General features: G+C 38.4%; 2 protein-coding genes across 5 annotated transcripts in view; both read left to right on the top strand.

Moving 5' to 3' along the window:
- Nucleotides 1–1,760, top strand: part of grk6 (G protein-coupled receptor kinase 6) — a 66,385-nt gene extending 64,625 nt beyond the window's left edge. Inside the window, exon 16 of the mRNA XM_038295814.1 lies at nt 206–1,760. Within this exon, the coding sequence (XP_038151742.1) occupies nt 206–256 (51 nt within the window). The 3' untranslated portion in view covers nt 257–1,760. The remainder of the gene's footprint in view (nt 1–205) is intronic.
- Nucleotides 1,761–19,197: 17,437 nt separating this feature from the next.
- LOC119790277 (proline-rich protein 7) overlaps nt 19,198–23,518 on the top strand; it is a 40,130-nt gene continuing 35,809 nt past the window's right edge. For 2 of the 4 annotated variants that reach the window (XM_038295772.1, XM_038295774.1), the window contains exon 1: nt 20,358–20,738. The gene's annotated coding sequence lies outside the window, so the exon portion shown is untranslated. Of the gene's footprint in view, nt 19,224–20,357; nt 20,739–23,518 lie in introns of those variants that run through there. The other 2 variants (XM_038295775.1, XM_038295776.1) reach the window with 2 other exon arrangements.

The raw sequence follows: 23,518 nt of genomic DNA on the forward strand, positions 1-23,518 counted from the left end.
TGTTTGCACAGTAGAGATTGATTTGAACTTTTTATGAATCAGTATTTTATTTGACCAGATTCTCCTTAAATACCACCATTTTAAGTGGTTTAAATAGAATAGCTACTCTTAACAGCTGGAAGTTTCCTACTTACTTACCAGTCATATGAGTTTTCCTAGATTAGACAATCTAACCAATTGACACTGTCTCTGTCTCCCCCTGCAGGACTGCTGTGGTAACTGCAGTGACAGTGACGATGAGCCCACCAGGCTGTGACAAAACCCACCCAACCACATAAAATATGTTTTGTTTACAACTTTTGCACAATGTTTGCCAGAATGTATATTTTCAGCATAGTCATAATGTTTGAATTTATTTAAAAGTGTGAAAAAATCTGCTGTGGACACATTTCAAACTGGGAACACAGATGGACACAAAACCCAGTTTTATTTCATTTTATTGTTTTGATTTTATTGTCCAGGGGAAGGTTCGCTTTTGTCCATTTAGATGCTGAACTTTGTGCTGGAGCAAGCGCCTGCTGTATAAAAGTGCCTTGCTTGAGGGCACCGTGGCAGTGATTACTCAGGGAGGACTGGACGCTCCTCTCATAGGGATTCCCACTTTGAGGCAAACCAGTGACTTTAAGCCCATGAACTGTGACCACTTTACTCCAGGGGCCCTCCTAATGCCTGCCTTTTTATGCTTTAGCCCTATTTTCTCATGTACAAACATGCAGTCTGCCTCTGCATGTTTCTTTTTTCTTTTTCGTTTGATTTCTCGAGACAATCAGCTCTTTATGTCATAGCAGCTTTAGGGGTGAAGTTATCGCTATGGTTTCAGTTTTACAGAGCTTCATTAAGCTCCATCTACAGTTGTGCCTTTTCATATGAATCGATGTAGTTTTACCTACAAACCTTCTGCATTTTATTATGATTCAACACAAATAAGTGTGTTATTTATTTAAAAGAAAGTCATACATGATAAGGATTTTATTTCCAAAAAGAAGATAAAATAAAATGTGTGAATTTATATTCCGCCACTTTGTAAACTCACCTCCGATTCAAATTAAAGCTTCAAATCATCTTAGTATAGCTGAAGGATTTCAAGTACGGTTTTCTTGGTAAAAGTGGCTGAAAAGTTGGATTAAATCTTATCACCGGCCCACCTCTCCTCATAAGGAACATCTGCTTGTTCTTGCTTCCTTAAGAGAAAGAACAAATCTTCTTGCATCGATCATAATTACTACTTATTACTAAGACCTTAGAATAGTCGTGTTGGATTATATTTAGGGGTACCAGAGTAAAGTAAGATATATACATGCCCACGAATACATTATAAAACCAGTTTCTTCTCTTCCTTCCTGTTCAGTTTACACCACTTGCTGGTGCCCAACATAAAAAGGTTTGTTGCTGCAAAGTGACCAAATGTGAAGCACTTCTATGTATTTGCAAGGCTCTGAATTTTTACCACTAATATTTACAGAGGGAAAAAAAAGTGGTCCCAATTCTGAAAATAAATTAAAGGATGTGACGCCCATTTTTATTCTTGAAAACTCTGCAAAACTATTAAATTCAGTTTGATTTTCACCCCTGAAGACAGTCCACTCTTATTTTTTTTCTGCTGTTTTACACAACAGGACCTCATAACATACCTGAATCTGACTTAAAGTGACCTAAATACACCAGATTCTGAGCTGTGGATATTAATCAGCCGCGGTGATATAAGTTCAGATATAAACAGAAAGAAGTGCTTAGCAGTAAAACATTGTTTGAAATGTATTGTTTTGTTGGTTGCATGAAATTCAAACCTCTTAATCTTTTTAATTTGCTGCCTATGTGGACGTAGTTTTATAAAACGATCAATTCAATTAAAGGGACATTTTCTGGGTCCCATTGATTCAGTTTAAATAAGGAGTGAAGATGATGAAAAGCCTACAAAATCTGCTGTAGTTTAAGATGAATCAAATGTGCCTTCACTGATCCATCAGTCATAAATTATTATTTTTTTTAATCTATTGTTTATTTCCATTGTAACCACTATAACACAGTCTATATCTGGACTTCTTAGATTTTTCTGAAGGGTTTCTGTTGTGTCATTCTGCTGTTTTTAATTTTTTTTTCCCACTTGAACAAGAGGCGACATGATTTGTCTTCAGGTAATTAACCTGTCGTCGTGCCTCCATGATCACCTCGTCCTGATCTGATCACACATCTGGAATAACAACAGGACTAACTCAGACATCTGTGTCTCATCCAGAGATTACAGTGGGATTATATGGATGCTACATTAACATTCCCCTCAAGAAAACAGCCTTTGTTTGTAAGCTATTAAATGAGATACCTCTGACTGTACACGTGGTTGACCTTTTTTTTCCAGGGTTAACTTGATATGAGGGAAGGAGAGCATGTACTAGTTGGGAGCAGCAGTCTAGTGGTTAGGGAATAGGGATTGGAATCCTGAGGTTGCGAATTTGAAATCCACTGCAACAGACTGCTCCACGATGGCAGTCCCCCCAAGAGGATGGGTTAAATGCAGAGGTAATTTTTTCTTATGCGAGATCGATAAAGTTCAATTAATATGCAGAGAAAAAGTATTTTTTTTCCAAAGTAACACCTGTACACTGAATGTTATCTCAAACATAGCAGCAGGTCACATTAAGAAGTTTATCCCAATCACAAAATATAAGCTTTCAAACTTATCAACTGCATTAAATTCTTATTCATTTCCTTTTGTTTGCATATGGTGAGTAATGTGAATTCTGTATTTGCTTATCTGTGTTTAATAGATAGAATTAGACGTAATTGTCATTACATTGTCGAGTACAAACCAATGAAATTCTCTCTCTGCATTTAACTCATCCCCTTGGGGGGCAGTGGGCTGCCATTTGTGGTGCCCAGGGAGCAGTTGGGGGGTTAAAGGTCATGAACCATGAATGCAGGCTATGGGGATCAAACCGGGTACTTGCAATCTTCTCAGAACACAAGTGCACTGCTCTAACCCACTAGTCCAGCACACCCCTAAAATACAACAAGCAGGTATGCACAACTATGCACCAAGGCACTCCTGGACCTTTAACCCAGGATCTCCTGTTTACAAGACAGGAACTTTGACCAACTAAGCTACAGCGCCAACTGTTTGGTATCAAAAATCGCTCAGTAAGGTAGTGGTCTACCTCTGTCAAGGCAGATTCACTCAGCAAAAAGGTGATTCAGAGACAAACAGTAGAAATCCTCTTTTCTGAACTTTCACTTGAAGCACTTTACCTTGGTAGCATTTCCTATTTTAAACAGTAGATGGAGCTGATGACTAAAACTACCTGATTTCAACAACTGCCTGCAGATAGATGATGTTAATCTACAATGTTATATGTTTTACTCCTATGGTTTTAGTATAAATTACTCCCCATTATGTCAATGTACTTTCAGATTCTACCTTTCTACTCCTCTTGTATGATTAACAGTGGCAAATCTGATAATGCCACTAACTTATTTTGCTAAATTAGCGTCTGCAACAATGTGCACAAGGTCAACCAGGCTGGTACATTTAAGCGGGCAGAATTGTCTTTTGTTGTGCAGCTATTCAAAAAGTCACTTGGGTGTTTCTTAGCAGCATTTTATTTAGAAAAGCTATTATGGCAGAGACAGAGAGGAGCTAGTTGCAAGGCAAGGCATTGGGAAACACAATGCACCAATCACCCCATAGGGTAGCACAAGTTCTACCCATGCATCATGCAGGAAGACCGTCAAACGCCGAGGAGATAACCTTATCTTGACCTGATGGACAGGCAAAAACCTGCCGTGTAACCCAGCTTTAAATGGACAGCCACTTGTCACTGGGCCCCACAAGACCCCAACGCCTGAGGACCATCAGCTAGCAACCTACCTCCTCATGACAAGCACCAAAATCCCACTTAGACAACAGTGCACCAAAGTGGACCTTCCCTCAACTGGACCCCTCTCTTAAACCCCCCATGTCTGCTTTTAACTCTGTGGTTCCACTCAGGATGAAAAAGTGTAGAAAAATTGTTTATCTATTCGGTAATATAGACACTTATGTCGCCCCTATAGCTCGTAACGCTACAATGAATCAATCACCCAGTAATGGTGGAGAGCTATATTCCAGCCACAGCTGCGCTGGGGCACACTGACAGATGCGCAGCTGCTCTACACCACCTTAACATCTCAATACCATCACTAGATAATGAGGGTGAAGTGTCTTGCCCAAGGACACAGTGACTCAGATAGACAGGGCTTCAAACAGGGACCCTGTGGTTGCAGGATGAACTCCATCCAAACGATTTCTAACATTTCAATTTCACAAAAAAATAACCAATGATTTGCATTAAAAAGTAGACGCCTTATTTAGCTTTCGAAGCCCATCAGTCATCCCCAGCTACTGTTTGTCCTCATCCTTCTGCTGCTGCGTCATGCTCAGAGGACAGATCCTCTGAGAGCAACAATGGAGCTGATTGCATGCAGGTTTTCACAATTACAATCTCTTTCTGAAATGAAGAGATGGAGTTAGAGCCGAGGAGATGTAAGGGGGTGTTTTGTTCTTTATGTAGAAGCTCAACTGGGCAGGAGGAGAACTTAATGTTTCACTGATATTAACATTAACAGGTCATCCTGTTGTGGGTCTGAAGTATCAGCTTAAAGTTATGTGAGAAAAATAAAGTGAAATATATATTTTTTTCCATTTAGAGGTTAAGAAAAGACAGGCAGAGATTCAAATATTCTATAATGATATAATTATAGAACAGTACTACACTTCTTTCTTCATGTCAGCTAATAATAAATTCTAAAATCCTCAATAAAATCTCTCTTAGAATTTTTTTAACTACCTTTCATACTGAATGAAATTCTTTAAAAACAACTGGTGTAGATGAAGCATGTTTGTGGGTCGCTTTACTCACACATACTATACATTTCTGTAGGTTTAAGGTTAGAACTTTCTTCTTGTCAAGCGAAAACACATATTTCCTAAAGCCATTTATTTTACCTCTTTTGCAGTATGTTTAGAGTTATTTTGCAAATGGAATACCTATTGCCTATTACTGAACTATTGCAATATTATTTTACCGTTTCCATGCACTGTTCTTCCCTTATAATGCCACCTATTTTGAAAGGTGCTGCAGTTCTACAGGCAATGAAATTCTCCCACACACAATGAGCTATCTCTGCAGCTGGGTTTGGATGGGTAGACTTGCATTCCTTATGTGGGGTCTTTAAATGCAACTGGCCCTTTTAGCCAAACACTGGAGTTTTAGTTTCAACAAAGCACAGGGCATTTATTCAAAATGAAGTATTTTTATTTTTTTTTTACCTTTGATATAATCAAGCCTTTAATACTGCAACGGTGTGATGGATTTATCCTCACTGAGGGGCCTTTCACTCCCAGTAGTACATTACTTGTTATACAGTAGATGGTGACAGTTTTTCACTAATCTCACGAGATGTTTTAGGGCGCATTCAGTCTGCTAGTCCTGTCTAAGAATCGGTTTAAGAGAGAAAATCACACCTGCAGATGACCTGGTTTGCTTTCTTAATAACATAACAACATATTGTAAAAAAAAAAAAAAAAAAAAAAAAAAAAGCACAAAGAAAGTAAATTGTAGCTTTCTCCTGTTACTTTAGTTTTCATATGCAGTTTTAAGGATGCAGCTTTTAACTATACCGTACAAGATAATCTTCTTGTTCAAGTTTTTTTTTTTTTTTTTTTTGCCAATCTAGCTCTGGGACACAGATTCCCAGAACTAGATATTAGCACAACAGATTTACTTTCAAATGCAGGCCACTATGGTTGTTGCTGGGTACTTGATATATGGACCTTTATTGAAAATGATTTCAGGATTAAAATCATATGCAAAGGACACAGAGATGGAAAGGAAGGAAATAAAGGGAGAGGGGATACTGTAAGAACTGAGAGAAAAGGATAGAGATTAAAGATATTTTAGTCGTTTTTCTTCCTCCTCTTCTGCTCATTTGCTTGCATCACAGCTTTTGGGATTGAAAGTTATTCCAGTGAAAGTGAATCTCCAGATTATCTGCGGGGTATCAGGGCCAATTTCAGAGACCGTCATTGTGTTCATGGACATGAGCTGCTGCAGAAATGGACCCAGGTGCAATAAAAAGCTTTCCAAACTGACTTGAATTTAAAGTCTGATATATACAATGAAAGCTTTAAACTCTTTTCAGGATATTACAGAGACCACATAAAAACGCAGAAATACACATTTCAGCTTGTCTGCATCATTGGGTTTGTTGACTCTTGTTTGATGTTATGGAAAGGGTTTTACAAAAAAAGGACCACAAAAGGGGGAGTGTTGGCCTAGTGGTTAGAGCAGTGTGCTTGTGCTCTTAGAAGGTTGCAAGTACCCAATTTGATCACCCAAAGCCTCTACTCTGAGTCCCTGAGCAAAACCCTTAACCCCACACTGCTCCCTGGATGCCACACAGTGGCAGCCCACTGCTCCCCAAGTGGATGGAGCAAAATGTAGAGAGTGGATTTCAACAAAATGGTATTTATCACAACAAAATGGTATTTATCACTGCAGGAAACAGTAATGCTAGGGACTAAATCACTTCAGCTGTTTTCCACAGTTGGATACAGATCAGAGGAGTTTGAACTGCTATCCTCACAGTCCTGAGGGCTATAAGAAAGGCATAGATGTTAACTTGTTTTGCAGGTGGTTATTCCCTCTTCTTCACAGTCCGTGTGTAATGGAATGTTTGTGGGTGTTCACCCATGCCTGTGCAGGTCTAGCATGTCTGAGTATGGGGCTGTGGCACCCCCATAATGACAGGGTAAACACTTGTTTATGAAATGGTTCTGTAAAAAAAAAAAAAAGGAAAATAATGCCTATTTATCATTTTTTCAGTTTCTCTTTTTTTCAAACACTATAACTGAAGCAAATATCAACAGATATTTTCTTCGACAAAAATGTAAGTTTGTTTGCAGTGCAAAAAAAATAAAAAATCACACCAATTGGTCCTTTTGTGAAAAAGTGCCTTCTCTACTAAATAACAAATGTATCGGTTTCAACTAGCCTCGACTTGTGGAACCATAAAATCAATTGCACAAGAGGTGAGAATTCCTACAAAATCCAACACGTCATGCTTCAGCGTAAAGTAAGTGACATCTTTTACTTCTAAAAGGTCCATGTTCAAAGGCTATGGAGCTCCAGGAAACCACAGTGAGATTGATTATCTTTCCCTGGAAGCTGACCAAATGTGTCATAGAAGAGAGAGAGAGAGAGAGAGAGAGAGAGAGAGAGAGAGAGAGAGAGAGAGAGAGAGAGAGAGAGATAAATAAAATAACAGAGAAGCACCTGAGCAGGTTTTGAGTTAGTTTACATCCAACTGTGATGTTGTGGGATGACATTAGAAAGGCTGCTTATACAGAAAGCTCTCCATAAAGACAAATTAAGATCCAGTGTAAAATATTTTATTAAGTATATTATACAAACACAAAACAAGCAAGAATCTACCCAGCAGTTAGTGACTCTCTCAATAGGTGTGGACAGTCTTCAGCCAATCATACCCACATGTTTCAGGTTTTCCCTAAACTGAGTGGGTTTTTGGGTGCCATTTTCACAACTCTCCGCCATCATACGCTCAGACAATTCTCCCCACTATCAGCCATATTAGGCATCTCTCCTGACCCGGGCCTTTCCCGTTCTTTGAGAAGAGGCCTAGCTTTTACCTCTCTTTTATTTTACTTAAAGGTATAGTGGAAATCTTTTGCGAATTTTTGAAAAGACCTGCCCTCTCCTCTTAAAAAAAAAAAAAAAAAGGTACATGCACAACCCTGTACCCACTCCTGAGAGGAAAGGCCTATTAAAGCCCATTTCTCCTCGTGCAAGCTCTATTTAAAAGTTTCTGTTTGCATCGCTCATACAACCTTACTTTCCAAAAAAAGATTTGTAGTTTTTCCAGTATGTCAGGGTCACCACCGGTAAGTGAAAATGGGGACGAGCGCGTAAGATGGCCTTGAATGATTGACAGTTAGGAGGACCACTTATTTTGATGATCCACCTGGAAAAAGAACATCTTCCACTATACTTTTAAGTGGAAACTTCATTTCCACTTAAAAATCAGACCAAATTTAGGGAAACATGGGGAGCTTTCTTGTCCATGGTAGGCACTATCACTTTGCTCTCTGATATAAAGGCAAATTAGTTAACTTGCAAAACTTTTTTGTCTTTGAAAGATGTATGGGGGTTTGAATGTGTAAGTATATGTAGTCTCTTTGTATCTTGTTGCTTGGGCTGGATCTCTGCTAAATGTGTGATGCATGGACGTGGATTGGGACATGTTCAAGGGGGGGGTTAGGGATTAGTGTGATGAAAAAAACACTTTTAGTTTTTTTTTTTTTTTTGTTCTTCCTTTATACTGTACTACGGCTTTTGTTCACACCTACAACCCAGTGTTTCAAGCTACTTGAAAGTCAATAAAGAAAGTTTACCTTAAAAAATATTCTGCAAAGACAGTATTTGCTTCACAGAGACGCTAAAGACAAATTTTTAGTGATGGTTGCTATTGCTATAGTTAAGGGGCAGTTACCTTTTTTTTTTTACTTTTTTTTTTTTTACAACTTACTTTTTTGTTTCCACCTAAAAAGAAATCATTAGAAAAACTAACTCACAAGAAATCAATCTGAAATTAAAATTCAATTAATGATCTCAATTTTTACAAAAATAAAATGATCTTATTTTTTCCCAACATTCAAAGAACCCCATTAAAATCTTGATATTTTAGTATTTTTAAAGAGACAATCCGGTAAATGTGTTAATTAAGGCTGTATCCATGAGGAATCAGCTCATCTTATTTGCAGAGCTTCCCACAGTGAATCAGGACTGAACAGGGTGTATGAGACGTATTTTGGTGAACTTCCAGCACAAAGACCTCCAGTATTTGTCGTCGTGTCACTTCTGGATCGAACGTCACGCTCTCACACTTCCACCCACGCTCACATTTCTCAGCATTGAGTTGTCTGTTGGTTTCAGTTTAAAGTCACTTTGTCCGGCAGCCTGAGGGCAGCTGCGTCACCTTGAACCCACTCAGGCCGCTGCTTTCTCCTTTTACCTCGTATATTTCTGCCACTTTGTCCCGTCTGCTGGGTCAGATCCCACACTGATCTCAGATGTGTTGCTCAGTTCTCGCGCTTTTCTGACTCATACACTCTGGACTGACTGAGCTGATCTTCCCAGGTCCTGATAAATTAAATCAGAGATGCTTCTGGCTTAGAAAGCAAGGCGAAACATTGGGATCCTACCATTAGAAACATGAAGAAAAAAAAAAAAAAAAGATATATCCACCTGGATAGCCCACAAGGAACAATTTGTTTTTGTTTGTTTTTTAGACATAGTAGCTGGTTGTATGATTTTCTTGTCCTTTTTCTCCCTCCGTTTCTGTCCAAAGGATCTCTTTCCTTTCATTTCTTTTCTTTCTTATGTCTCTCTGTCAGGTTCAGCATTATTGGTCACATGTAACTTTGGTAACAAAAGGAATAAGTAAAGTAGTTTTGTGTAATCAAGGGGGGGCTCTCACCAACAAAGCCTCCCTTGGCAAAGCAAATTTGTACAGCATGGTAAGGTACTCAGATTTCAGTTCTGCTGCCATACTGCTGAACAGAACGAAAAAAAGCAACAAAAAAACCCCTGATGTACTTTTGTAAATTTATCGGAGGCAAACTGAAGACATGTTATGAAACATTTGTCTACACTGCAGACCATAGAAGGAATGATGCCACTGATGGCCACCTACTGCTGATATTTCTAGTTACTTTCACCCGCTGGGTAAAATCTAGGCATCCTTGCTAAGCAGGTTTCCTCTGGTTTTCATTAATTCAGAAGGTTTTTAAGGAGGTTCTGCTTGGAAGCAGAATATCTTCAGCTGCTTTAGCTTATGAGAAAGAAGAGAGGAGGAGGAATCTCCTTTTACATTGCTGATAGTTTGTGGTCCAATGCCAAGGTATTACAAGACATTTATCCCTCAGCTTGAGTCATACACCGTTTACTTTTGTATTTCCTAAATACCAATTCCTGGAGGCGGGTGTCCTGGGCTGAATGACCATTTATGCAGTCAATTTCTCCAATCCATTTAATCACCTACTTACTTGATTAGATGATTTTCAACACCTGAACACATGAGATCATGACAATGCGTTTTCACATTTGATCACAGCGTTTACATTGATCACTGCTGCTCTGCTGTAAAAAAAAAAAAATGTCATTTTGTATACACTCAATGTATAAAAAATAAAGTCTAAGTCTAAGATTCAGGTGTGCTAGACTAGGGACATACTGTCACTAAAAGTTGCCTTATAGCAGACCTGAACTGGAAAGATAGTTTTCCTCATCTGTCATCTTTGGAGGCTGAAAAAAGCTCACTGAACTGATAATAAAATATATTTTAGAAAAGGAAAAAAACATGAATTTTAAAGAAAGTTGAAACCTCATTGTTTTAGGGCAGGGATGTCTAACTCATCATTTCCAAGCTTTTAAACAGCCTGTTAAATCTATTCTAGATTAAACCTTTTATTTAATGATCCATATTATAACGTTAATGTTCCAATAATTAAACCTGGGCCGATATTAATAATGCTAATTTGCATGTAGTTGCTGTTTTTGTTCCAATCAGGGGGAGGGAAATATACTAGTTACATGGTGTTTGTTCCGTCATGTGACATTGATAGCGACGCATCGCAGGATTGGATCTGTTTACATGGAACAAAGTTTTGTGAGGTTTATTTTTCCCCACGGTGTCCTCATGGTGGACTGAAAATATATAATATTCATTCAAATTAGTGATCAGGCATAAAGGAAATATTTATATCAGATTCTTAGGTTTAGATTTTGGTGCAAACCCACTTCATTTCATTTAAAAAGAGCATAGTGCTCTGGTGTTATAACTCTACTTTTATTTATTTAGCAGCTTTAGCCAGTTTGCACCTTTTAAAAGAACACATCTGTTTTGTGACATTATGCGCCCTTTTTGGCCCCCGTCTTCACCCAGATCTTTAATAAGCCTCAGGAGAATCTATCCATATGTTTGATCTCAATAACATAAAAAATATATACATATGTCATCAATATCGCACATTTTTCATAATCTAATTGTTACCCTGCATATAATTAGGGCTTAAATCATTTATATCCAAGTTCAGAATAAAAAACATCAGAATAGGGTTGGATGGATGGTAAAAGACAAAAGATTAAACACATAGGATGCTCCTCTGTTTGTCTCAAATTATCTTTAGAAACAGCTAGTTTAGTTTTTCGATTCTTTAATGTATTTCATAAAAAAAAAAAAAAAAAATGTAAAAAGATGGATACAATGAAACTGATTAAAAATAAAGGAAAACTCTCCCGGGCAGGATTGTTTAATTAGTCTGACTCAGAAAGAGAGGCAATGTCAGAGCTCACGACTTCAGCCTTATTTTTCTAACTATAATGGATACAACAGTATAATCTGCTCCTTATTTCACTTATTTTGCTTCTCAAAAAAGATATATGGATACTAAAAATACATTAAAAAAAACCAACCTTCGTATTTTTAAGTTTTCAATGGGATTAATTGAGTCAGGTTCTTATTTTTTGTATCTCGTGTTTTAAGTCTTATATTCAAAAACCAGGAAATGGGAAAAACTAAAAAGAATAAGAAAAGAAACATTTTAGAATCCAGTCAGTGATGAATTAAAAAGATTACCTTAGATATTACCCACTTTGGTCCACTGTTAAGGTCAATCATTGCCTTAATGCATATAAGAAAAATGTCCATGTAAACTAATTAATGATACAAAGACTCCAGCTCCAATTTGAGTTTATATAGGTAGTCTATGTTTGGCCCTTTATCCGTTGAGAAGGTGGAAGTCTGCACAAGGAAGTCTGCATGGAGGTAAAGGACTCTCTACAAAGATACATTTAAAGGCATTCATTACTGACGCCTATTTACTGCTCCTAACACTTACATTCTCTAAGCAGTCAGATAAACTCTGTAAATGATTTTTTAATTCTAACACGGGTATCAGACCGATCCTTTATTCAAACTGCTCCTCTAACAGGATCATTATGTTTGTTTTTTTCAGTCTGCCCCAAAGTAGATGTGGTTGCAATGCAGTTTGCCACCATCAGCATATTAATGTGTGAATAACTGAATTTGGTGTGAAGTGGTTTGGTGTTTTGGGATCATTGGACTTAAAAAAGTTCTATACAAGTACAGACCATCTAACATATCTGGAAGCCATTAAATTGCTGTACAAGGCTTGCTGCTCTCCCCATAAAGCTTTACCTTTACTAACACATTGTTACAATGACTCAGGCTTCTCCAATTTAACACCTTCACTCTGTCTTCAATTGGTTTGTCAAGAAGTAATTTGTCCTAAAAGCCAGTTTAGGCAGACATATAGTGGATGGAAGGGAAGTTTAAAAATAGGCCTTCAATCAGACAGCAGCTAAGTTCAAACACTCCTAAAAGTTCTGTAAGACAGAAAAAGTTCTCAGACAGAAAAGCTAATTGTTAGAAGCTAATCATTACAAAACAGAAGCAAAATTTCTCACCCCATTAAACCTTATATTTACAAACAACACCCACAGTCCCTTGTGGTCTGGCTGTTGACTGCCTTCTGAATGTGATAGCTGTCGCATGATTTCTGGTGCTTCCTCCTCCCTCTGTTTTGTTATACTGTAGTTAAATTTTTACCAGATATATATCAGATATATATATATCTGATACCAGCAACTTTGGACCAACTGATTGAGAAGTCATGGAGTTAAGACAAGGAGACGTTCCGTCTTCTGGAAAAATCTTACGTCAGAAAACCAAAAAATATCTGATCAGGTTAGGGTTATATCAGTTTGGATGCTTAACCACAACTTTTTGCTTGGTTAGCTCTCATATTGAGGTGAAATCGAATTAAAATGGCACTTTTGGTCACCTATTCAGTGACCGATCTGACCCACTTGAGGTACATAGGGGTCCTCATTTTTTTTTTGAGGAGGGCAGCCAGCGGCGAACATCCATACAAACCAACAGCTGTATATTGAGCACTAAAGCCAATTAAAGCCAATACACTCACTGTACCCAGTGCTAGTTTAATACAAGATTTCCACTACTTCAAAAGTCTGGGATAAAAAGTGTCTCCAGTAAAGAGACTGTTTTTGCTGGGCACCAGACAGCAACATCCTTCCAGATGATACAGAAATAGAAACAAAGTGTTTTTATTTCTATTTTGCCCATTCGCTTTGAAAATAATGTATATAAATTCAGTTTTAGCTCTCAGACTTCATAAATAGTTGTCATGTTTAGCTATCATAGTCTGGACATCCCGTCTTTAGGACTCAAACAGTTTAGAGTCTGATTCCTGTTGCTCCACATTTAACCCTCTCCCTTTAAGTAGGAGGACTCCTATCAACGGGAAACACGTCAGCTGTAAAACAACTTCAGAGCAGTTTCCACTCAGTCCACCTGCTGGGAACCACAAATGGCTGAGAGCACTTTTAGAAACGCTGTCAGTCTAAAAATGAACTGTTACTACGTGTCTTCCCGTCTCAGCTTGTGGGGAAACAACTTCAGATAAAGCCAAGGCTCTGACGGTAGAAAGTCTGATGTTTTGACTGAAATACCATTCAGACGATAACAGTCATGGACTGGGCAGAAGAGAGGCGGCATACTTAAGTACTTGGAGGCTTTAAAGTTGATAAAAGCTACACAAAAAGAACCAGACAGATGTGTAAAAGGATAATAAGTTAACTAGGGGAGAAGGTGACATGGAGAAAAAAGGATATATGGATCTTTATCACAATAGAAATCTCAGATTCTCCTCTATTTCTTCAATCCCCTTTAGAAACCTTTTGACATTTTTAAGAGATTTCCCATCAACAGATAACTTCTTAAAATGGCTCAAATTAGAACATTGGAGAAATTATCCCATGAAGGTTAAAGGCAGCACTTTGAACATAAACAGAGCAAAATGACTTTGTTTACAACCAGAAATCTATGAATGACTTTTGAGTCTTTAAAACCATTCTACCAGCCTGCTCAATGTTTTGGAGATTTTTTCCATTTGCTACTGTAAAGTATTTAAGGTGGAACCAGGTTATAGCACAATTTCTTCATAACCCAAGGTTTTAAAAATGGAAAGAAGATCTAGACCAGCTCATAAAAACAACTCTACCATGGAAACCAGTCGTATGAAGCTCCCCAAGTACTGTGCTGGATCTAACCTGAGGAGCATATGAAGTGTGAATGTGCACAGCGATTAATCCTTAAAGAGGCTGGCATCCTCTGTTCGCTATGAGCCTCAGGATCTGCTGCCCCTGTATGTCAGGGGCAGCAGATCCGCTTCTGCTTTGTTATAAAGCCACTGACTGATTAAATAAAATCATGGCGGTTCCTGTAGGCAGTGGCCTGAAAAGCTTTTGACAATTCCACAAAATATACTGCCTAGAGCGCTACAAACCATGCATCGATCCCACATCTACGACCTGCAACGGCTGCTGGAGCTACGGTCACAAAATATTTTTCTGGACTCTGAAATACAGCTACACTTGACCGTTTTGGATTCCGAAACAGCTTCTTCCCCACCACCACCAGACAGCTGAACTGTTTAGAAAACTTAATCATGTCACTGACTGTGCATCACACCGATAACACCAAACAAAAATTCTGCATATTTGCATCATATATATTTAATGCTTTGAGCTTCCATATCAATGCGTTCTTTGCACAATGTTTTTCCTCCCACACTGTTTACATTTGATCATTTCTGCACTTTAAGAAATGGAAATGTTATGAAAGCTATACAAAACAAAATTTCTTTTTTTATATACGCTCTGTATACAAAATGACGATAAAAGTGGTCTAAGTCTAAGATGACTGGAATATTTAGGAGGAAGGCACTGTAATGTGTAATATGTTGCTCATTTCTATCATGGAGTTTACAAATAGAAACACTCTGCCTTCCTTGGGACTTGATTTTATTTACCTGTGGCAATGGAAATGATTAGGACATCATTACCTAAATTTTATATGGTATAGATGGTTGAATAATTTTGTCAATATAACGTACTCATTAAAGGACATATGCTTTTTTATTTAATTCACTTTAAAGTATATATATTTAGACTTAAGGTCTGTACACTTTCATGAGTCTGTTTTTACTAAAATGTGAAGACGATAATTTCTATATTACATTTATATCCATTTTATTTCACTTTAGATATTTAGTTATTAAATAAAAAACAAGTCATTGTGAAAAAAGAAACAGTTATTGCACATCAGTAATAATTATCCACCTCCTACATCCTGCTCAGGAGCCTCCTGAGAAATGAAGCATGATAGCTTCACTTATTCATAAGAAAAGCTGCTGAAATTTATTACACTTTATTATAATTTACTAATTTTATTGACAAAAAAAAGATTGTTTTGCCTTTATTAAGCCCCCAGAGGAAAATTTGTTTGCAACTACTAGTAGTAGTATCAGCCTTCACACATCACACTATCAGCTACACTATACATAAACAACTGATACTGTATGGCAGGAAAATAAGAGGCAATATGCACTGAAAAAGGAAATAAAGGGAACATGTAAACAACACAATATAAATTCAATAAAATCAAACTTCTGTGAAATCAAACTGTCCACTTTGGAACTAACCCCAATGAACATTCAATTCACATGTTGTTGTGGAAACAGAATAGACAGCAGGTGAGAACTGATGACAACTAGCCAAAAACACTCAAAGAAGTGGTTCTGCAGGTGGGACCACAGACCACTTCTCAGTATCTTTGCTTTCTGGCTGATGTTTTGGTCACTTTTGAATGTTAGTGGTGCTTTCACACTCATGGTAGTATAAGAAAGACTCTGCAACCCACACAAGTGACTGAGGTAGTGCAACTCATCAGAGTGGCATATTAATCTTAGCCGTGGCAAGGAGATTTGCCGCATCTGTCAGCGTAGTGTCCAGATGCTAGAGGAGCTACCAGGAAACAAGCCAATGCACCAGGAGATGTGGAGATGTGCTGGAGGGCAACAACCCAGCAGCAGGGCTGCTACCTCAGCAATTATGCAAGGAGGAACAGGAGGAGCACTGCCAAAGCCCTGCAAAATGACCTCCATCAGGCAACAAATGTGAAAGTGTCTGCACAGAAACCGACTCCATGAGGATGGTATGAGGGCCAGACATCCACAGATGGGGGTTGTACTTGCATCCCAACACAGTGCATGACGCTTAGCATTTACCAGAGAACACTGGGGTTGGCAAATTTTGTCACTGGTGACATATGGGGCAGACATGCCAGAGTATGGAGACACCGTAGAGAGTGATCTGCTTCCTACAAAATCCTTCAGCATAAGTGGTATGGCAGTGGGTCAGTAATGGTGTGGGCGTGGGGGCATGTCTTTAGAGGGCAGTTCAGCTCTCCATGTACTACCCGGAAGTAGCACGAATGCCATTATGTACCGAGATGAGATCCTCAGACCCCTTGTAAGACCATATGCCGTTTGGCCCTGGGGTTCCTCCTAATACAATACAATGCTAGACCTCATGTAGCTGGAGAGTGTCAGCAGTTCCTTCAAGATGAAGGCTTTGAAGCTTTGGACCGGCCCTCTCATTCCACCAGAACTGAATCCAAATTGGTACATCTGGGACATCATGTCTCCATTCATCCACCAACATCTTGTTGCACCACAGACAGTCCAGAAGTTGATGCTTTTGTTGAGGTCTGGGAGGAGATCCCTCAGTAGACTATTTACCACCTAATCAGGAGCATGCCTGGGCATTATGGGGAGGTCATACAGGCGCATGGAGGCCACACAACATTATTCCACATTTTGACCTGTTTAGAGGAACATTACATCAAAGTTGGATCAGCATTTATTGTGCTTTTCCACTTTAATGTTGTGTGACTCCAAATTCAGGCCTCCATTGGTTAATAAATCAGATCTCCATTGATGATTTCTGTGCAATTTTGTTGTCCATATATTCAAATTTGTAGAGAAAGTATTTAATAAAAATATTTCATTCACTCAGATCTAGAATTTGAATAGTGTATATAAATATATGATACATTTTTACCATACCATTTTTACCATAAATATATATCCTTTTGTAGAAGCCTTGGACAACCTGGTATCAGAGCTCTAGTCAGTTTGCATAATTAAACATGGGGCAGAGGATCATGACAGTACCCTTTAATATTTGCAACAAAACCCTGCAAACAGCTGTGTCTCCTCACATAATGTAGTAGAACTGTAAAAGACAGATTCATAATTTGGGCGCTGATATTTTCCTTCCGATTTGATATTTCTTCCTGCTTGGAGCGGACTTTTGTAAGGACATTTTGCTGAACTCCTTTTTTTTTAATTTCAATAATATTATTTTTAAACATATTCATCAAAATAAAAATGTTATTTATCAACGACTTTTTTATTATGTACTAATTTGATTGTCATTTTATTTTGGGAGGATTCGGTAATGAAAAGATCATGAACGGCTGATTTTGTTTGTTTATATAAAACAAGTAGGGTTCAGTGTGCAATCCAGGCTGAAGTATTTGTAATATCTCTCTTATAGGTGAGATAATCCAACTTCCGCTCTCCCAAATAGTTTTTTCCCCCTCAGTGATGGGGCTACCAACGCGAGCAGAGCCCCTGAGGAATCTGGCCATAGAACAGGGACAGACTGAAGGTGAGTTGGGGTCATTAGGTTGCATGTAGAGTAAACTGGTAAAACCACAGTCTGTGTCTAGACTCACTCCAACTCCTCATAAAGGCCTTTTGGAGACGAAGCTGCTCATAAATGTCTGTTTTACTCTCTAGACTGTGTAACTATAAGCAAAACAAATTATATAAACTACATTTCCCTATCTACTGTCATTAATTTGTGGATTTCCACAGACAGACTCCTACCGTCTCTGTTCTGGGGGCTGTGATCAGACTGACCCACATTTGCAGAGAATCTGTCAATCATGTACTATTGCTAGGTGAATTTAATGGCCAATCAGCGTCTCGGAACTTTATGGTATTGGGGCGCTGAAAATACTGCGCTTTTACAGGCTTCTCTTCTGAACTCAAGCGCAGGTGCAGACAATTAGAGGGAAGATGGCGAATGTAACGAGCGAGATGCAGCTTCCACCAAATTCGGTGAGATCCTTATTTATCTACCCGTTTGCCAGAAGAACATCCCTGTTGTATGATATGAACATTTCATTTCATGGTTATTGTGACTGTGACGAATTCACCTCGTCGCTTAAAACAACCTCTCTAACTTTGCGCGCCACACACACATTCCTGTTATACTGTGTTTGTGAGGACCAATACACTCGCGCTGAGACCAGTAGCTCCATTAACCTAAAACACACAAGCTGTTCCTGGTTACCTGCTGGCGTATTGAGGGTGCACACTTAATATTTCAGTGGGGTTAGCCGTGTGTGTGTGTGTGTGTGTGTGTGTGTGTGTGTGTGTGTGTGTGTGTGTGTGGGTATGTGGGGGGTGTGGGTGTGTACGTGTTTATGCGGGGACTTGTCATCTTCAGTCTGGCTGCGTCTTTGCTGGGTTCAAACCCAGTTTGGTGTAATTGAATAAGTCAATGAATCTGTGTAAAAGAATTAAGTTGTAAAAATTATTTGTTTTTGTACATCAATTGTTTGTGGAGGTAATATATGGACAAAACTGATTAATGAGAAGAAATCAGAAATAAGAGAGCCTGAGGTGAGGGGCTTAAACTATTTAATGAGGGCTGTGGGAAGAAAAGCGGCAATTTTTGTTTTCTGTTTCTTTGTTACATTGCTGGTAACTGGAGGGAGGCTGAGGCCCAGAGTATCTTGTATATGTTTAGTTTCTTTTGCAGCCTGTTTTGAGTTTTTGAGCTCAATAAATCACCAACACCGGTAACCCGACTGAGACTGGATTCTTGGAGGCCAAAGAACCCCGTCACAGTGACCCAAATCATCACTGTTACTGTTATTATATAGTAAATTAAATCATTACTGTTAAATTGTATGTATTGTCCAATTGTTTATTTGAATTCTTATTCCGGGTTAGTTGGAGACATACACTAGGCTATATCAGCCCCACCAAAAATATTTTTCACCAGCCGCCACTGATTTGAATGCAACCTAATGAGGATGTTTGAAAGTCAAATCAGCTGCAGGTAAACTGAGATCAGGTGCTGCAGAGACTTTCAGTCTCTAAAACTGGACCAGTGTGGATATTAACTGCTGAACTGATCAGAACCTTACATGTATGTAAAGATACACTTTTTTTTTAAAGTTACGAATAAGGACTTAATATTTAATGTGAACAGGGTGCTTGTGTGAGGAGATCCATTAAAAACATGTTTTGACTGCAGATGGTGAAAAATTTTAAAAGCATCTCTTTTTCCAAGATGTCACAGTCTGAGATGCAGATGCATTGATCGTCCCGCTTTTAGAAACTTACTAGAATAAAAGAAGATTGGTGCGATTATTGGGTTAAGTTTGGTTTCTGATCAAGTGAAGCCAATTTGAGCAAAATAAATATATAAAATAAATATATTCAAAATATATTCATGAAGCAAAACATACATGTTTTGCTTCATGTTCATATTGCATTGCATTCTGCATTTTAAGTCATCGCTTGGGATTTCTGAACTAATTTGAACTAATCTTAATTAATTATCCGGGCATTATGAAACATGTCCTCTGCATTCAACCATATCCTTAGGGGGAAGTGGGCTGCTTACGGCCAAGGGAATGTTATTTATGTGGATATGATGACGATGATTATGTTATTGTTTAAATGATGCTATTTATGATATCTATCAGCACTCCCAATTATGTTTACCTTCTCATATGTTTCTAAAATTTATTCTTGTTCCATATTTTTTCTTTTTCATCTAGAGCAGAATATTTAACTTTAAGGAAAGAAAAAATATTTTTAGTTAGGACAATAATTAGGATTTTTTTCTATTGCCGCATTATGAAGAAAAATATATTTTTATTTTTAAAATAACAGAATTTAGAAAATAGGGTGATTTCATAAATTAACGTGCAAAAAGTCAGAATGATTAGATGCTAAACTGAACGGGTTGTTTACTATTATTATTATCTTTATTAATGATTCCTATGATTAAAAATGTATATTTGAATAGGATAGGATTTTTAACAATTATTTTTTTCCATATCTAGCAAAGGTCGGAATTTCCAGCTGATAAATATTTTTTATTCACTAATAACTACTGTAATTATTTTATTTGAATTACGTTTTAAGCATTTGATCAGACCCAGGGACTTAAAGGGCTTTATGTGGGTAATGGGAGGGAAAGGAGGGAAGGATGTGCATTAAACTGACATGTGAACTTCATCCTAAAACCGTCTGCGCCTCTGGAGCTGCTCTGCCAGGTCGTGCGTCCTTGGGAACCCCCCCCCTGCTGGAGGTTTGGCTTGTTTTCCGATCCTGCCGACAGACAGAAGCAGGCAGGCAGGGGAAAAAAGTCCGTCTGAGAGTCACGATGAGAGAAGAGAGGACAAAAAGGATGGAGCAGAGGCTGGGGAGGAGTCCTGCTGCCAAGGTGAAGCCATAAAGCTCCCTGCTTTGAAGCGCAGCCGCGGATAGCGCGTCAACTCCCCGGGTGACGGTCAGAGCGCAGCAGCTGGAATGATCCCACAGCCACGGGTGGGGGGGACGCGCTTATCTGCGTGTTTGTGGAGATTTTTGGCTTAAAGTTCGCCGCGAAAGAAGGAGCTGAAAGCGTTCCTCAATCGCAGAGGGATTCAAGGTGAGTTTTTCCACAGGAGCAGGAGGTTTGTGATACTGGAGCAGCCTCTTTATCATCTCTGCATGTCTCAGACATCCAGCCAGAGGCTGCTGAGGATCAAGGACCTGGATTGTTCTCAGCATCAGGGTGACAGTTAAGAGAAAGACGTCTCAGGGGGTTACATAATGCAAAAAAAAAAAAAAAAAATCCTCAAAATCAACTAGGCTGAATGGAGGCTGAATTTATTGCACATTATCACCTTAATACAGCTAAAGACAGGGCTGGCCCAAGGGTGCATTGGGGCCTCAATCCGCAGGGCGTTTTGGGCCCCATTTCTTGTTAGTGTTTGAGTTCTGGTTCTGTTACGTTTTTCTTTGGATGTTCAGTTTTGCTTTGTTCCTTGTTTTCAATTTTTTATGGTTTAAGTCTTATTTTGTTGTGTTCTTTGGTTTTTTCTCAGTTACTGTCTCCGTGTTGGCTCTGTTATGGTAGGGTGACCATATTTTCATTTGGGAAAACCAGGACACCTTGGAGCGGGGGCGGTGGGGGGGTTGTTTGAAAGAACAAATGTCTCATCATTGGGATTTTCTCCGTGATCAGAGGAAATGTTACTTGGCGCAGAACAGTGGTGAAAATTGGAAGTTCAGTTTAATATAATACAACTCTGAATAGTTCCGTCAGAAATGAATGAAAATAGTTGCTTTAATGGTTATTGAGTCAGATATGTGGCGGTAATGTTTGATTTATCTAAAGGTTTTTATCTGTTACTGTGTAAATGAGTTTGGCTGTAATTTAAGGACAGATTCTAATAGATCTGCAGAGTGGGGACTATATATCTGATAGGAGTTTAATTTTTTTATTGTTGCTTTGCACAATATGCTTAACTAAGTATTTTTTGTTGTTGAATATTAGAGATTTTGCAGATATATTTTTATACATACATTGTTTAGATTTACTTATGTATTTCTAACCCTTTTATAGTATAGAAAATCCCTTTATTGTCCCACAATGGGCAAATTTACAGCAGCAGAAAGTTTATTGAAAATGGTCTCACAAATGTGGACCTTAAAAAAATGTATAAGAATAACATAATAGGGAAGAGTTAAAATATAAACAATAAAATACTGTAAAGTGTTTTAACAACATAAAACTGGAGAATAAATAACCAATATGCAGCTATGGACATTTTTACAGTATTGGATATTTGAAAATAGCAGCAACATCAGAGATGTGCAGAATGACAGCAGCAGGTTATTTAACTGACTAAGGTTTCTATCATTACATTTGATTTGATTTGTTCCTGCTCCCGGTGGTTGGAACATTTATTCCATTCTGGATTCTTGTGAGTGTAGTCTTTGTTCCTTTTAACTGAAAAAAAAAATAAATAAATAAACAAACAGTTTTGAAAACCTCGGTATTCATTCCTTTCCTGCTTTGTGTGTCAACTTTCACGGTTGCTAAGCAACAGAGCATACGCCGGTAAAACCCGCCGAAGGGTGGACCTGTTCGAATTTACAGACAAAACTCTTCCGGCCTCCTTATTTTCAATGACTTCAAAGGATCCAGTCTAGGTAGACCGCGTCCTTGGAGGATGCAGCCCAGGTTTTTTCGAACAGAGCCTCTGATTAAGAGCAGGGCTGCCTGGACTGACGCGGCTCAGGGATTACGTCACACGGAGCGTCGTGCGCAGTGAAATCAGGACATTTCCTCACTTTCTAAAAAAAACCCGGGACGCCCGGGACAGGACGTGAAATATGGATATGTCCCGGGAAATACGGACGTTTGGTCACCCTATGTTATGGTATTCTTTTGAGTTTTCAGTTTTACTTTGCTCCATGTTTAATAGTCTTAGTGGTTTAATTCTTATTTTGCTGTGTTTTCTGGTTATTCTCAGTTCAGTTTTCTAGGTTTTTATTTGCTGCCCTCTTGTGTTCTCCTTTTTCCCTAGCTTTTTCCCTCTCCTGCTCTGTGCACACCTGCTCCCAGTCTGGTCATTCGCCCTCTCTTTGTTTCTGTCTCCTATAAATACTCTTGCTGTTCAGTTCTTTGCTGGGTCCTCGTCTAACTTCCCCCACTCTGCAAGGTTTCTGGTTTGTTTTGAGTTATTTTCAGGTCTTGATTTTTGGACTCCTGGTTTGTTGTTTGTTTGGATTTTGTTTCATATTTGGATTTTAGATTACCTGCCTCTGTGTTTCAGTGAACTATCATTAAATCCACAAGAAATTCACCTCTGCCTCTCGGCCTCTGCTTTTTGGTCAACAATCCATAAGCAAATCATGACAGTTAGGAACCCCATAGGGGAAATCTGGCAGAGGGCAGCAAGGTCAAGGTGCTGTGTTTCAACCCAGTTATGGATTAATGCATCTCTGAACAAACCAAACTCATTTAAAAAAAAAAGATATCAAACTCTACATTTATGAGTAAAGAATAACATATTCTTTATTCTACAAAGTAAACTTGCTGCATTATTGTTCAACGCAAATCTTAAACAAATGTAAAACTTTTTATTAACTAGTTAAAGAGCAGTTTAAGAGATTAAAGGGTTTTTTCGATCCAGAGGAAAGGTTCTCATCAGCAATATTCTATTAAGTAGATTGTAACAGGACACTGGGAAGAATACAAATAAGGAAGTCAGCCTTAAAAATCTGGGAATATATGGGAATTATCCAATAGTTTAGACATGTGGCTTTATGAATAGAATGGATTTTACTGTTATTGAAATCTGATGACGGATCTGCTGCTTTCAGAGAAACAGCTGCAATGTTCTTTGTCCTTCAGCCTTCAGAGAAGGACAGAGATCA

The sequence above is a fragment of the Cyprinodon tularosa genome, unplaced genomic scaffold (genome assembly GCF_016077235.1).
Source record: "Cyprinodon tularosa strain WSP-4 unplaced genomic scaffold, ASM1607723v1 ctg36, whole genome shotgun sequence".
NCBI lineage: Eukaryota > Metazoa > Chordata > Actinopteri > Cyprinodontiformes > Cyprinodontidae > Cyprinodon > Cyprinodon tularosa.